Source organism: Schistocerca gregaria, chromosome X (assembly GCF_023897955.1).
Source record: "Schistocerca gregaria isolate iqSchGreg1 chromosome X, iqSchGreg1.2, whole genome shotgun sequence".
Lineage (NCBI taxonomy): Eukaryota > Metazoa > Arthropoda > Insecta > Orthoptera > Acrididae > Schistocerca > Schistocerca gregaria.
Window position 1 is genome coordinate 533588910 of NC_064931.1, and position 14037 is coordinate 533602946.

General features: G+C 39.3%; 1 protein-coding gene across 3 annotated transcripts in view; it reads left to right on the top strand.

The window, feature by feature from the left end:
* Positions 1-13517, top strand: part of LOC126298639 (histone-lysine N-methyltransferase SMYD3) — a 104775-nt gene extending 91258 nt beyond the window's left edge. The window contains exons 8-10 of one of the 3 annotated variants that reach the window (XR_007552635.1): positions 6163-6325; positions 7767-7866; positions 13207-13295. Coding sequence is in view for 2 of the 3 variants with exons in the window: in XM_049990051.1 (XP_049846008.1) it covers positions 6163-6325; positions 13207-13417 (374 nt within the window). In the remaining variant the exon portion in view is untranslated. Of the gene's footprint in view, positions 1-6162; positions 6326-7579; positions 7655-7766; positions 7867-13206 lie in introns of those variants that run through there. The other 2 variants (XM_049990051.1, XM_049990052.1) reach the window with 2 other exon arrangements.
* The last annotated feature ends 520 nt before the right edge of the window (positions 13518-14037 follow it).

Here is a 14037-nt window from a genome sequence, read left to right on the forward strand (position 1 = left end):
ATTGATTCTTATGCTGATTTATTTAATTTGAACTATTTAATAAGTTCATGATCTCATCCGTATAGCAGGTCTGAGTACTTGACTATAATCCCTATATAAAAAAAAAAAAAAAAAAAAAATGGCTCAATGTAAACAAGAAGCTTCATTATTATACTCAAAATGCATTTTTTTTTCAAATTGTAGTGGAGGTGGCCAATTACTTTATCCACATTCATTTGACATTAAATCCAACATGTCATTGAACCAAACTACAAAAGCACAAAACTATTTTATTAAATGATAACTGTGCATCTTTATTCATTGTTGATCATTTACAATAAAATAGGCTTTGTTATATACATCATAATAATAATGTAGGCAACAGCATAGATACAGTCTTCAAAACTAAAGTCTATATTGTGCAGATCATAGAGTTATTTTACTTACCTAACACCTAGTTATACATGGATGATGATAAGTATAAACTAAAAAAAGTTAAATATTCTAGACTGAGCAATGAGTAGTGGATTTCTAGATCTTCTCAGCCTATGCCTCAGTGTATTAAAATATGACATAGCTCTGGACTCCTGGTGGTGATTATTTTCCACCATCAACATATTCAGCATTATTGTTCCCAATACTGTACACCAACTGCTGGTACTGTTTAACCTTTACACAGAGCACTAAAGTGCTCCTCCAGACAAGTTTTGCATGTTAGATGGGAGATATTCTTTATTTTTGTCTTAAAAATATTATCGAGATGGGGAGAATATTTCCATATGAGTAATCCATACAAAATAAGTGAGTGGGAAATTTTAATGTAGTGGATAATGTTCTATTGCACAGAGATGTCCGATCATTTACATTATTTCTTTTTCCTGTTGTATGTGAAGTTCTTCCATTGTCTTTTTTAGGTAGATGCTGTTGGTATCTTTCATAATTTTGGAAGTCTCTGCATTTATCAGATATCAATAAGTCGCAACCAGGCGTGGAATATGAGCTACTGTTTCTTTTAGCACACCATGGAAATTCTAGAAACTTGCTTGGATATTTTTGCTAGGTGTACAGATTGTAATGAACTAAACATTGGTAGAGACAAGTATACCAGAATGTTCATTGTTCCAGTGTTTGTATGGACAGGTCTAAGTATCTCCTGTAGTGTATTGTCATTCAGTTCACTATCTGTTTCTACTGTGTATAAACTATTTTCATCATCATCTTCTTCCTCTTTTTCTCCTCCTCCTCATCATCGTTGTCCTATTGCAGCCAACCTGATTTACGGTAGAAAAGGGGCTGAATTTTTTTTGTGGTGAAAGTAAGTTCAGTCACATTAATACTATTTCAATTTTGTGAACCATTGTTTATGGCTAGTTTTATGCAGATAAACAGGTAGACACATACTACACTTGACTGATGTCCTATAGTATTTACTGTCCAAGTGCAGTAACCTAACACCAACACTGTAGTTTCCTGTTGTCACAAAAAATTTATCAGCAGAAGATGCAAAACAAATCACTGTCTACAGTAGCTCCACGGTTTAGCCAACCTATCACATTGTTCTTCAACTCACAGGAACATTAGTTACAAGTGCACAGTAAGATTTTATTGTCATTAAACAATACTGTCACTACACGTCAGAGTTAGAGATTGACATCGTTATGGGTATCACATAACTTCACATTAAAAGTAACTACCAAAAATTGTCACTGAATTATTGAGCAATATGGCAGGACACAAAATGTGTTGCAAACACTACATTTTTTTGTTTTGTTTTAACATATCCACCACACAGACTGTGGTACATTTTCCATACAGGTGGACATACACTATGTGATCAAAAGTATCCGAACACCCCCAAAAACATAAGTTTTTCATATTAGGTGCATTGTGTTGCCACCTGGTGGCAGGTGCTCCATATCAGCAACCTGAGTAGTCATTAGACATCGTGAGAGAGCAGAATGGGGCACTCAGTGGAACTCATGGACTTCAAATGTGTCACTTGTGTCATATGTCTGTATGAGAGATTTCCACACTTTTAAACATCCCTAGGTCCACTGTTTCTGATGTGATAGTGAAGTGGAAATGTGAAGGAACAATTACAGCACAAAAGCATACAGGCCAACCTCGTCTGTTGACTGACAGAGACTGCCGACAGTTGAAGAGGGTTGTAAAGTGTAATAGGCAGACACCTATCCAGATCATCACACAGGAATTACAAACTGCATCAGGATCCACTGCAAGTACTATGACAGTTAGCCAGGAGGTGAGAAAACTTGGATTTCATCGTCAAGCGTCTGCTCATAAGCCACACATCATGCTGGTAAATGCCAAAGGATGCCTCACATGGTGTAACGAGTGTAAACATTGGATGATTGAACAGTGGAAAAACATTGTGAGGAGTGATGAATCATGGTACACAATGTGGCAATCCAATGGCAGGGTATGGGTACAGTGAATGTTATGGTGTGGTTGTGTTTCTCATGGAGGGACTTGCATGCCTTGTTTTGCATGGCATTATCACAGCACGGTCCTACATTGATGTTTTAAGCACCTTCTTGCTTCCCACTGTTGAAGAGAAATTCAGGGATGGCGACTGAATCTTTCAACATGCACGAGCACCTGTTCATAATGCACGGTCTGTGGTGGAGTGGTTACATGACAATAACATTCCTGTAATGGACTGGCCTGCATAGTGTCCTGACCTGAATCCTACAGAACACCTTTGACATGTTTTGGAACACTGACTTAATGCCAGGCCTCACCGACCAACATTAATACCTCTCCTCAGCACTCCATGAAAAATGGGCAGCCATTCCCAAAAAAACCTTCCAACACCTGATCAAATGTATGCCTGCGAGAGTGGAAGCTGTCATCAAAGCTAAGGGTGGGGCCAACACCTTACTGAATTTCAGCATTACCAGTGGAGGGCGCCACAGACTTGTAAGTCGTCTTCAGCCAGGTGTACGGATACTTTTGATCACATAGTATAGATGTTGTTACTACATTACAGAATCACCACAGACTGACTCTTGCATGGTGGAGGTGACTCTTATAAAATGCAGCATAAGAATAAATTGCTAATTTGAAACTACATTTTTAAATTAATGAAGTAATTAATTAGTGCTATATGTAAGATTATTCAGAAAAATTCAGACAACAAAAGTATGTAATCAAAGTCCAGAATCTCACAGCGGATCTGATGAAATCTACCATGAAAAATGAGGCTGTGTATGAACTTTAAGTATAGTAGAGGACAATCAGTTTTAGGTAATTTAAAATACTTCTCAGGAAAGTGGGAATGCTTAACTTTGGGATGGTTTAGGTCACTTTATGAAACTATACTGACAAGCTCACCAGTTTTTGCATATATGAGGATAAGTTAATTATTACCCGCAAAGTAGCTATAAAATTTTATTGTAATAAAATGGAAAACTTACAAGAACATCATTTGTCAGCCTATCTCCTTGCATTTCAATGCACTTTGTCCATTGTTGTACAAGCTTCCTGATTCCCTCAAAAAAGAAGGTTGTTGGTTGAGCTGTGAGCCAGGAATGCACCGCTTCTTTCACTGCTTCGTCCGAGGCAAATTGAAGGCCCCTTAATGCCTGTTTGAATGAACCAAACTAGTGGTAGTCAGAAGAGGCAATATCAGGACTATATGGAGAATGACCCAGTTCTTAAAATTTGAGTTTCTGGAGTGTTTCAGCATTGTCGTGCAACAACACAACACCTTTTGACAGCAATCCTCGGTGTTTGCTTCAAATTGCAGGCTTTAGCCTGGCAATAAGCATCTCACTGTTGTTGTGCCCATTTCCCCATAATGCTTCAGTACTGGACCATGTGCACCCCAAAAAACCACAAGCATCAGTTTTTGTGCGGACAGTTGGGTCTTGAACTTTTTCTTGCATGGTGAATTTGGATGTTTACATTCCAAATTCTGCCGTTCACTCTCCAGCTCGTAATGATGGATCCATGTTTCGTCACCAGTAATGATTCTGTCTAAGTAATTGTTCCATTCATTACCATAGTGATCCAAATGCTATTTGCAGATGTCCAAGCATGTTTGTTTATGCAACTGTGTGAGATGTTTTGGGACCCATCTTGCACAAACTTTATGAAACCCAAGTCTGTTGTGGATGATTTCGTAGGCGGAACTGTGACTAATTTTCAGACAATGTGCCACTTCGTCAATAGTTAATCATCTGTCTAAGAGACTAATTTCATGTGAACGCTCAAAGGTTTCTTCATTTGTGGCGGTAAACGGTCGTCCGGCTTCTTCATCATACGTAGCACTTGTATGACCATTTCGGAATTTTTCAATCCATTCGTAGACACACTGTTGTCGCAAAACACTGTTTCCATACTGTACCAAAAGTCTTTGATGAATTTTGGCCCCTGATACATCTTCCAACCACAAAAAACGGATCACTGAATGTTGCTCTTCTTTGATGGAAATAAACAGCGGAGCAGCCATGATTAACAGTACGGCAGTGGTAACGAAACTAACCTAGCAGCTTTAAAATTGCAAATATATAACAACAAATAGACAATGTATGTGTCATCAACGTAAAATGACAATACTACCAACATAAAAAAACTATAACTAAATTGCGGGTAATAATTGACTTACTCTCATACCAAATGATTGTGCAAACTTTAATTAATTGTAACTTTTAATTTACAGTGCCATAATGAACACTCATTACATAATGAAATCAGAACACTTGGCATGAGAATCTGAACAATAAATTTAAGTGAAATTAAATGTAAGTAGAATCTTGAGATTTTCACATAAGTATTACATGCCAATAGGTAGATGTATTGAAAATAAGATAAAAATTAGCAAGAAAGGCTACTTGTGGGAGAAGAAGAATGCAACAGATGGAAAGAATCCACACGTGCAATGTCACACCATGGTCATAGGGAGTACTGTAATGTTCTGTTTCATGTTTTTGCAATTTATTTAAATACAGCTCAATAGTGGGATGCTTTTCTACTCACCTTAGTCACCATTTAACCAAAATCAGAAATATCATGTGCATAATCTGCTTGTGGGCCCCACAAACATATTTCTGAATGTTATCATGTTTTAACTGTGTGCATTTTATTTTCTAAGGCAGAATTTGTTAACCAGTCCAACATTTTCTGTAACAGAAGTAGTAAACTGTTTTAAACTATGGTCAGGCTGGCCTGTGTACCAGACCACTGATCGTCAATTTAAGATGAATTCACACATTTTTCACTGTAGACTAGTATGTGCCATTTAATTGTTTTGTTAATTGTTTTCTGTTCTTCAGCGAAGCTGAATTTTTATTTACATCTTTTACAATTTTGCAGAATTGGCACTCCGTATTCTCTCTTTCTCTATTTAGTGCATCATTGGCAGGGTCCTGAAATCCTTTAGCTGCACGTGTATACTTGTACTGCTTATTCCTTGTTCTTTATCTTCTTCCAAGAACTTCTGTATTTTTAATGGGCATCTTATATCCTTTATTTTGATGAGGTGTCTACACTGTCATCCTTTCCCCATTTTTGCTGGCTGGGATGGCCGTGCAGTTGTAGATGCTACAGTCTGGAACCACACGACCGCTACAGTCCCAGGTTCGAATCCTGCCTCGGTCATGGATGTGTATGATGTCCTTAGGTTAGTTAGGTTTAAGTAGTTCTAAGTTCTAGGGGACTGATGGCCTTAGAAGTTAAGTCCCATAGTGCTCAGAGCCATTTGAACCTTTCCCTATTTTCATCATAACTAATTTTCTCCAGTTTTTACACCATGCATCTTCTCCTCATTAACCCATCTCTTAAAACTGCAAATTTTTTCTTACTCCTTTTTAACTACTCATATTTCTGAATTACATGAAACAGCTTCCTCAATAATTTGTGATTTTAGTTTTTAATGGAAATTCTGATTGGTTTACTTTACCAAACAGTGGTCATTGTTGTTGTGTGCACATTGTCTGAGAGTACCATCACCATTTTTGTGCAATTTTTAAGCATATTGCGTGGAAAAATTGGAACAGTGTTATGACATCTACTGAGAAATAATATAATACAGAAGTGGGATGACATAGAATAACTTAAGTTTCATTATTATCATTAAAAGATAATTTGTAGATGAAATTGATGTAATATGTACACACGGCTGCAAAAATCTGTTCTGTTATGTTCCTGACTTATTAAAAGATCTGGATGTCTGCATTAGTTGTTTAAAAAAACAAGAAGGACTGTTCCACCCTTACAATCTGCAGCATGTAAAAACATTGGATATGGCATTTGAAACTGCTATTCAGATGGGCTTATTTACGCAGGCAAGAAAATATGGTGAGGAGCTAATTCCAGGCCTCAGGTAATATTTCCAATCATTATTAAAATATATTTTAAGTAAATGCTGATGTTACAGAGATAGCTCAAAGCTTTGCAACTTGGAACACTTGGGAATCACGTGCTGAAGATTCTTAATGAGGTTTCCAGTTAAGCTCTCCCAATGATTTTCCATTCAGTTTTAATTAATTACAACAACATATTTCCATCTTTAATTTAGTTTGCATGAACTGTGAAGATGAGGTTATGTTTGTACATTGTGTTGGGACTTAACTACACATTTACATCTGTATCGGAGCATGACAAGAAAGTTAAGGGGACATTGTATGTCCTATACCACCAGTGTTAAATTATCGAATTTTGTGACCCATTATCTTGGAAACTTTTTAAGACACCAACTTACAATTTTCCATAATTATTGAATGCACATTTCTAGATACACTGAACTAGAATTATTACTAAAATTATATTGTAGGGCATGTTGTTTTTTTTGTTTTTTTTTCAAAATCTCGATTTGATTGACAGAATTTTGTAAATAAATGAACATAAAACAAAACAACTCAGGATATTTTAATTATTCTAGTTCCATATGTGTTGAATCTCACACTTGGCATGCTGTGAAAATTTCATGTCTCTACCATCATTCCTTTTATAGAAAATGGATCATTTATTGCAAAAAAATGTAGTTCAGAGATATTGAGGCTTAGAACTCTTTTATTACAAATTCTTATACAGACTTATATTTCTGCATATTTTATCCACTAGAATTGCCCTGGCCTATAGTCTGTGTCGTCTTCAGTGTCACAACAGCCCAGTGGTTAAATGTCATGGCACTGTCACAACACTTATAACTGCTGCAGAAATAGTAATCAATTGTATACGCAAATTCTTATAGGTAGTGATGGTCCAATAAAAATATTAAGAATTGATCATGTAGTCAAAGTGTAAATAAGATAATCAGTTATAGTGTGTACAGTACATCAGTCCTTATCGCTCTTGATTCACAGAAAAATGAGTAATATTATTACAACAATATATAACCCCTGTATGGACTAAACAGTTATTAACCAAGTAAATATTAAATGTAAATATTTTTGTTTAAAACCAAGGCTGTACCAATACTCTGACATTTCAAGGAAGGGTTTAAGTAATAAATAAATTCATTAAATTAAATAATAAACAAATACTAAAGTTCAGTAACTTGTTACAAAGTGATATTTATTCCTGTTGTGATCCCGTAGTAAAGATATTTATTCCTAGTTAACATTTTTTTTTGCAGTCTGTAGTTTGAAGAAGTAGTTAACACTTAACTGAGGAAGCAGCTTGTCCAAACATGTTTATGTGTAATGTGTGTGTAAGTATTATCTACAAGTTGGTCATTTACTGGAATTACACATTTTTGTAAATGTAATAATTTCCCAGTTTCTGGGTTTGCAATATAGTAAATGTTGTCATTTTCCTTTCAGAAAAATCTTTAAATCATTCCTAGCTGTCATCGTTTGATGTTGAGCAAATGTTTCATTGGTTGCTGTATGGACTCCAAGCAAACTGTGAACAAAACACACTGTATGTGATCCTATTGAGTGTGTCCTGGCATCGTCAAAGAATAAAACACTCTCACAGAATCTTTAAGACCAACCCAAAGGCTGTGCCTAACCATAAAATAGTAAAATATAAGGGAATGTCAAATATAATATCATTTACCAAAAAATACGTTGCTAGAGGCTTATCTTTGACTAAAGACAGAACTTTGATATTTTTTCCAGAATGATTTGAGTAAACAGAGCATCCAAGTTGACATTTTATGTAAACAAAAGCCTCTGTCTTCGATAATTAAATTATCTGCCACTCTAATATTAATTAATTTTTAATTACATTGTCCAAAAGATTGAAATCTTCTGTACCAAGAAAGTTGCCAATTCACATGCACCTCTACCTGATTCTCCATGCCTGAAATTTGTCCTATTAGTCTACTCCTGCACTGTCCTCTCCACAGACTCCCTTTTCCTCTGTTCTGCCTCCATCTCCCATTTCACTCCTGTTTGTCATTGTGTGCCATATTGAGCTCCTTGTGCCTGCACCAGAGTGAACTCACTAGTGCCACATTCTTATCCCACTCCCTTGCTCCCTCTTTCTTCTAGCTCTCAGCTATCCTCCCCTCTACATTTCCCACCCACTTCCTACCTCCTTCTCCTTTCATCCATTCCAAATAACACAATGCCTCTCACCATTCAAGCTGCTGAGCTGGAATGTGTTGTACTAGTTAGCTCTGAAAGAAGACATTCTCTAAATGTTCAGGAATGTTTTCAATCTTAGTTTAGGTGCATGCTGACCACTCCACAACCACACATCGAGTGGTTACATGTACTACTATAATTTTTTGTACACCACACAGAATTTTCAATTGCCATAATTATTCATAGACACCTAGCACAAGTTGAACCATACTTTGATGAAATCCATAGACCAGAACAGCAACTATTCATTTTTTAAACTTGACAGTCTTCATGCAGAGATGACACCACCATTCTGTTGAAAAGGGGAAATGAGGAAGACTTACAGTAGTCAGTAAGAACTGTCATGAAATAACTTAGTAACTGGGTATAGAATAATCAGCTTATAATAAACAGTCAAAAATACTAATGCAGTGCTCCAAATAAGGATATGTACACTTGCTAGTAGCACAGGAGCCAAATTCATAGAATTATAGCTGCAAAACAAATGGAAGTGGATAATTTGTAATTTAAAATGTGTAAGCATAGAAATTACTTTTATGTGTACCTATAGGTTTAAATTGATTTGACCAGAGTTTTATCTGCTGTACCAAGGGTTTCCAAAACTCCAGCCTGCTAAGGACACCACCTCTGGAGAGCAACAAAAACTATTTGGTATCAACACAAACACACTGGGTTGTTTTCATAATTAAACCTCCAGCAGCTGCTATGATACTGTGTGGTACCAGTATCACCACTAGTGGTGTCAGCACTGCCGCAAACCGCCCTGCCACTCTCGCACTACCGCGCTTTCACAAGTCACATGCTTCTGCCGATGTCCTTTTGCCGGGCGAGTATCTGGGTCACTGCCCAACCACTCTGCAGCGAGTTCACACTCCGGCCTTAAGACGGCTGCACCTAGCAACTCGTCAATCGGAGTTCAGATCACCGAGCTAACGAGGAGTCTGTCACTGCGTCATCCACAGACTTCAACCATCCTGTAGTACTGTACTGCTCACTTCTGACCTCAACCTCACGGAATTTGTACTTCGTCCATCCTCGACCACCTATCTCTCACCACTGACCTCAGCCTCCAGACTTTAGATTTCATCCATCCTCGAGCAACCTACTGCTTACCAATAATCACAATCTCACAGACTTCATCAGTGTAAGAACATTCCAGTGCAAAGTCAGTGACTGACTTTCAGTCTGAACCAAGAAGTGCAGACACATGTCCCAAGGAACTGTGTTCATGTATTCTGTTCATTAGATTTAATAAAAATACAGGTGTTCCTTGCTACCTGGGTACTTCATTTCATAGCATGTTCCGTCCCCTGAGTCACAAACGCTGCAACAATGAGGATCAAAGTTTGTAAAGTTTAGTCACAGTATGCAGCATCAAAGATTGAAGATTAAATGTCTACTTCCCATTGACTATGACGACTACAGTAATTGGCTTTGGCATCCCGTCCCAATAGTAACAACCATTCAGCCCATCAGCTTTTTGTGCTTCCGTGCTTGCACAAAATAGTCTTTTCATAGTCATGCACAGCTTAGAACAGTTACTATTTTTTTTCCTTCTGAAGCACCTCATCAATGCCAGATGTTCATACTCTTGTGCACACTCACTGTTCTTGCCACCTCCCTCGATTCCACAGGACTCGTTCCTCATCCTGCCTCCTCCACTTTTCTGGACTCGTACACACACACTACACAATCCACCTCCTCTGCCACTCTGCTTCTTGGTTCCCTTCTGGTCCTTAATTCTTATGAGTGTACTGGTGTCACTGGCACCTCTACCATCAGGGTATCTGTCTCAGGCAGATCTGCTAGCAGCCAGCCTGTAGCCGAACCACCAGCAGCTGACCCCCTGCCAGCAGCCTGCCCTCCTGTCAGCAGCCTGTACGCCCCCCTCCGCCCCCCCCCCCCCCGGAGACTGCATGCCCCCCTCCCTCCCTTCCCTCCCCCTTGCAGCCTGTACGCCCCCCTCCGCCCCCCCCCTCCCCCACCGGCAGCCTGCATGCCCCCCTCCCTCCCTTCCCTCCCCCTCTCCCCCTGGCAGCCTGCACGCCCACCTCCATCGGCATCCTGCACGCCCGCCGGCATTTTTCCTTCCTGCCGGCATCGTGCCTTTCAGCCAGCAGCCTGCTCCCCCACCAGTTGCTTGCACAATCACCCGTCTGCAGCTAGTCCACACACAGATGGCCTGTTGGCAGTTGGCCCAATGGGCCATCCCACACTCTCCCCAGGCTGCGAATTGAACTTCCCTCAGTCTCCATTTATGCACTCCTGTAAATTTCAACACAGACCCAGACGGCACCAGGTTTCATCCCAATTGCCACCATCAGTGGCTGGATCTGTGCTACACGACAATGAAATGGCATCTCTATTGCTACCCTTGGTGGCCAGGTTGACCTACCCAGAAAATGGCACAGTACATTTCTCTTTTTCAGATTTGTTCCTACCCTTCCTTTTCCAAGGCAGACTCATTTGCCGCAGTTGCACCCAATGCATCTGCCTTTGCCCAACACTCCCTGTGTCCAGACCTCCACTGTTATGAACACCAAACTCAAGGATCATTTCCTCCATCCTGGGGCATCTCCTACCTTGTCTCCGAGATGGTTCTGTCTTATCTGGCAGAGGGGAGGAGGGATGCTATATACCCAGGATACCACCTGTGACACAGCCACCAAGCGTGCAGCTGTATGTCGTGGGTTACCAAAACTCCAGCCCACTAATGACACTACTTCTGGTGATCTAACGGAAACAGTTGGACATCAACGCAAACACGCCAGGTTGTTTTTACAACCGAATCTCCAGCAATGACAATGGGACTGTATTTGTCCAGCCTCAGTGCTAGAGGTGTAAGCAATGCCACAAATGACACTGCCATTGTGGCACTCTGTCATTTCTGCGTGTCAAGTGCCTCTGCTGGTAACCGCCTGCTGGGCGAGCATTTAAGTTGCCACCCATCCATTCTACAGCAAGCTCACACTGCAGGCTTATGCTAGCTGCACCTAGCAGCTAATCACAGTTCACATCGTCAAGCCAACAAAGAGTATCTTGCCACATGATCCACAGACTTCAACCATACTCGAGTACCCTATCGGTCACTGCTGACCTTGACCTTACGGACTTCGGACATAGTCCACTGCTCTCCAACAACCGACCTCATGGACTTGCAACAGTGTAAAAACATTCCAGTGCAATGTCAGTGACTGACTTACTGCCTGATCCAAGTAGTGCTAACTCACATCCGAAGAAACTTATGTTCTTGTGTTCTGTTCATTCGACTTAACAATCATACAATTTTTCCTTGCTATCTGGGCACTTCATTTTGTAGTTTGTTCCCTCCCTCAGTCACTAACACTACATTATGCATAAGCTCGTTTAGTAGGTGAGAAGTCCAATAGAAGTAGAATACAACACAATACAATGTGGCAGTAACTACCAAATTAAATGTAGACTAAGAGTTCTGAAATAATGTTGGAACAGAAATTAAATAATTAAAAGACATTTGAGATTCTTGTGGATTTTTTTCCCCCTGGGGTGCGATGTGCTCGACCAAATGCTAGGCTGCAAAGTTAAAAGTGTGTTCAGTAACTGTACTTGATGCTAACCTACTTTCTGTGTGTCATCCCTGTGTCCCATCCTCTCCCACCCCACTTCTTTCCCATCCCCCAACACTCTGTACAGGAGCCTCTCATCCATGTCCCGCATTGTACTGACACTCCCCCCCCCCCCCCCCCACTCACCCATTCCTTCCACTTTCTTCTCCATCCTACCCTCTCACCCCCCCCCCCCCCCCCCCCCCCCCGTGGCCATTTCATGGTCTTATTACCATATATTGTCTTTCAAAACTATGCTTCACTTCATTCTGTTCATCTTTTAAGGTAGTTGTTAGACTTTTAAAATTCAATATGATTTCAACAGCACAACATGATAATTTTCTTCTTGAAGTAATTTGAAACTTCAGGTGCTTAAAATATTTGTGTCAGTGACAGTACATATGTGTCAACCATTTTGAAGTAATATAAAACCGAAATGAGGTGTTATACTCCCTTCGTCAGAAAAGTTCCAAGATATGGTCTTCTTCTTCTAATTTTTTAATAGAAAATTGCACTTACCAAATGATGATCCTAGCTCCAATTGAGTTAGTCCCTCTGGCTATCTGTACACAGGTGCCAACATTTTTGGAAGTCTTGGACACAAGCAGAGAAATTTTCCACTGGGACGACACTTATAAGGTCATTTGTCATGGCCTGTTGGATGTCTACAATATCTTGATGAAGGTTTCCTTTCAGTCACCTTTTCACTTATGGAAACAAGAAAAAATCACAAGGAGTGAGTTCAGGTGAATATGGCGGATGGTGGATGGCAATATCAGAATGTCTGGCTAGATACTCAGTAGCAGGTAAAACAGTATGGGGTCGGGTCTTGTCATGCAGTTAGAACCAACATACTAGGTAACATAAAAGCAACATTTGTTCCATTTTAGTATTTCAAAACAAAAAAAAAAAAACTATCCTGGAACCTTTCTTACAAAGGGAGTATATACCCAGAGACGATACTTTAAGATTTCATTCTCTTCCTCCTACTATTCCTCCTCATGCTCTGCAATATTTTCCTGTTCCTCTTGTGAAAGAAAATAAGCTCTTCTTTCTACCATATCCATTGTATATTTCTGTTACAGGAAATATTATGGAGAACGACATCCTCTGCTTGGGATTTCACTCATGAAATGTGGTAAGATATGTGTTTATCTCGGAGACTTCTCAGCAGCACGCAATAAACTGGAAGAAGCAGAACATGTTATAAAAATAACTCATGGTGTGAATCATATTTTATACAAATCAGAGCTTGAACCACTGTTGCTAACATGCCACGTTGAACTAAAGAGTTAGGCTTTTTTTCCTATTTATATAACAAGCTGTTTCCACACCTCCTTTTTTTTTTTTAAGGAACTGACTATGTGAGGTAAAATAAACCATATTATTGCTGTGAGTGGATGGATGTTGTGTTTGGTTGTTAACAGTTGGATCTATTATTTGATGTGGGGGTTGACACCTGTTGTTGCTGGTGAGAGTAAAATGATAGTCTGAAGATTTATAAAAATGAGGAAAGGCATCTTCTCAATTGCAGCTGATTGATATGTTATACACACATGCATTTCACTAGCTTTTGAGTTCTTTTTTTCCAAAAAGAAGTGCTAGCTCGTTTGAAGGCTAATGTCATTTCATATACTGTCAGATACATCTTTGTGCAATGCTTTTGTCAGCTGTAGGTGATGCTTACCTTTCCTCATTTGTGTTTGTTCTTTCCATCCTAAAGTTTCCCTTATAATAATAGTCTACAAATTCTATAGAGACTACTATTTTGATGCAGTGCTGAAGCAATGAAATGGTGGTGGTTCTGCTGTAGTTGGGAGCATTGACAGTATTGCTTGCAAAAAATTCAGTTATGATTTTCCATGTGATTTGGGTGAAAAGGAAACAACTGGTACAATAAAGTGCTTAGCAGCAGG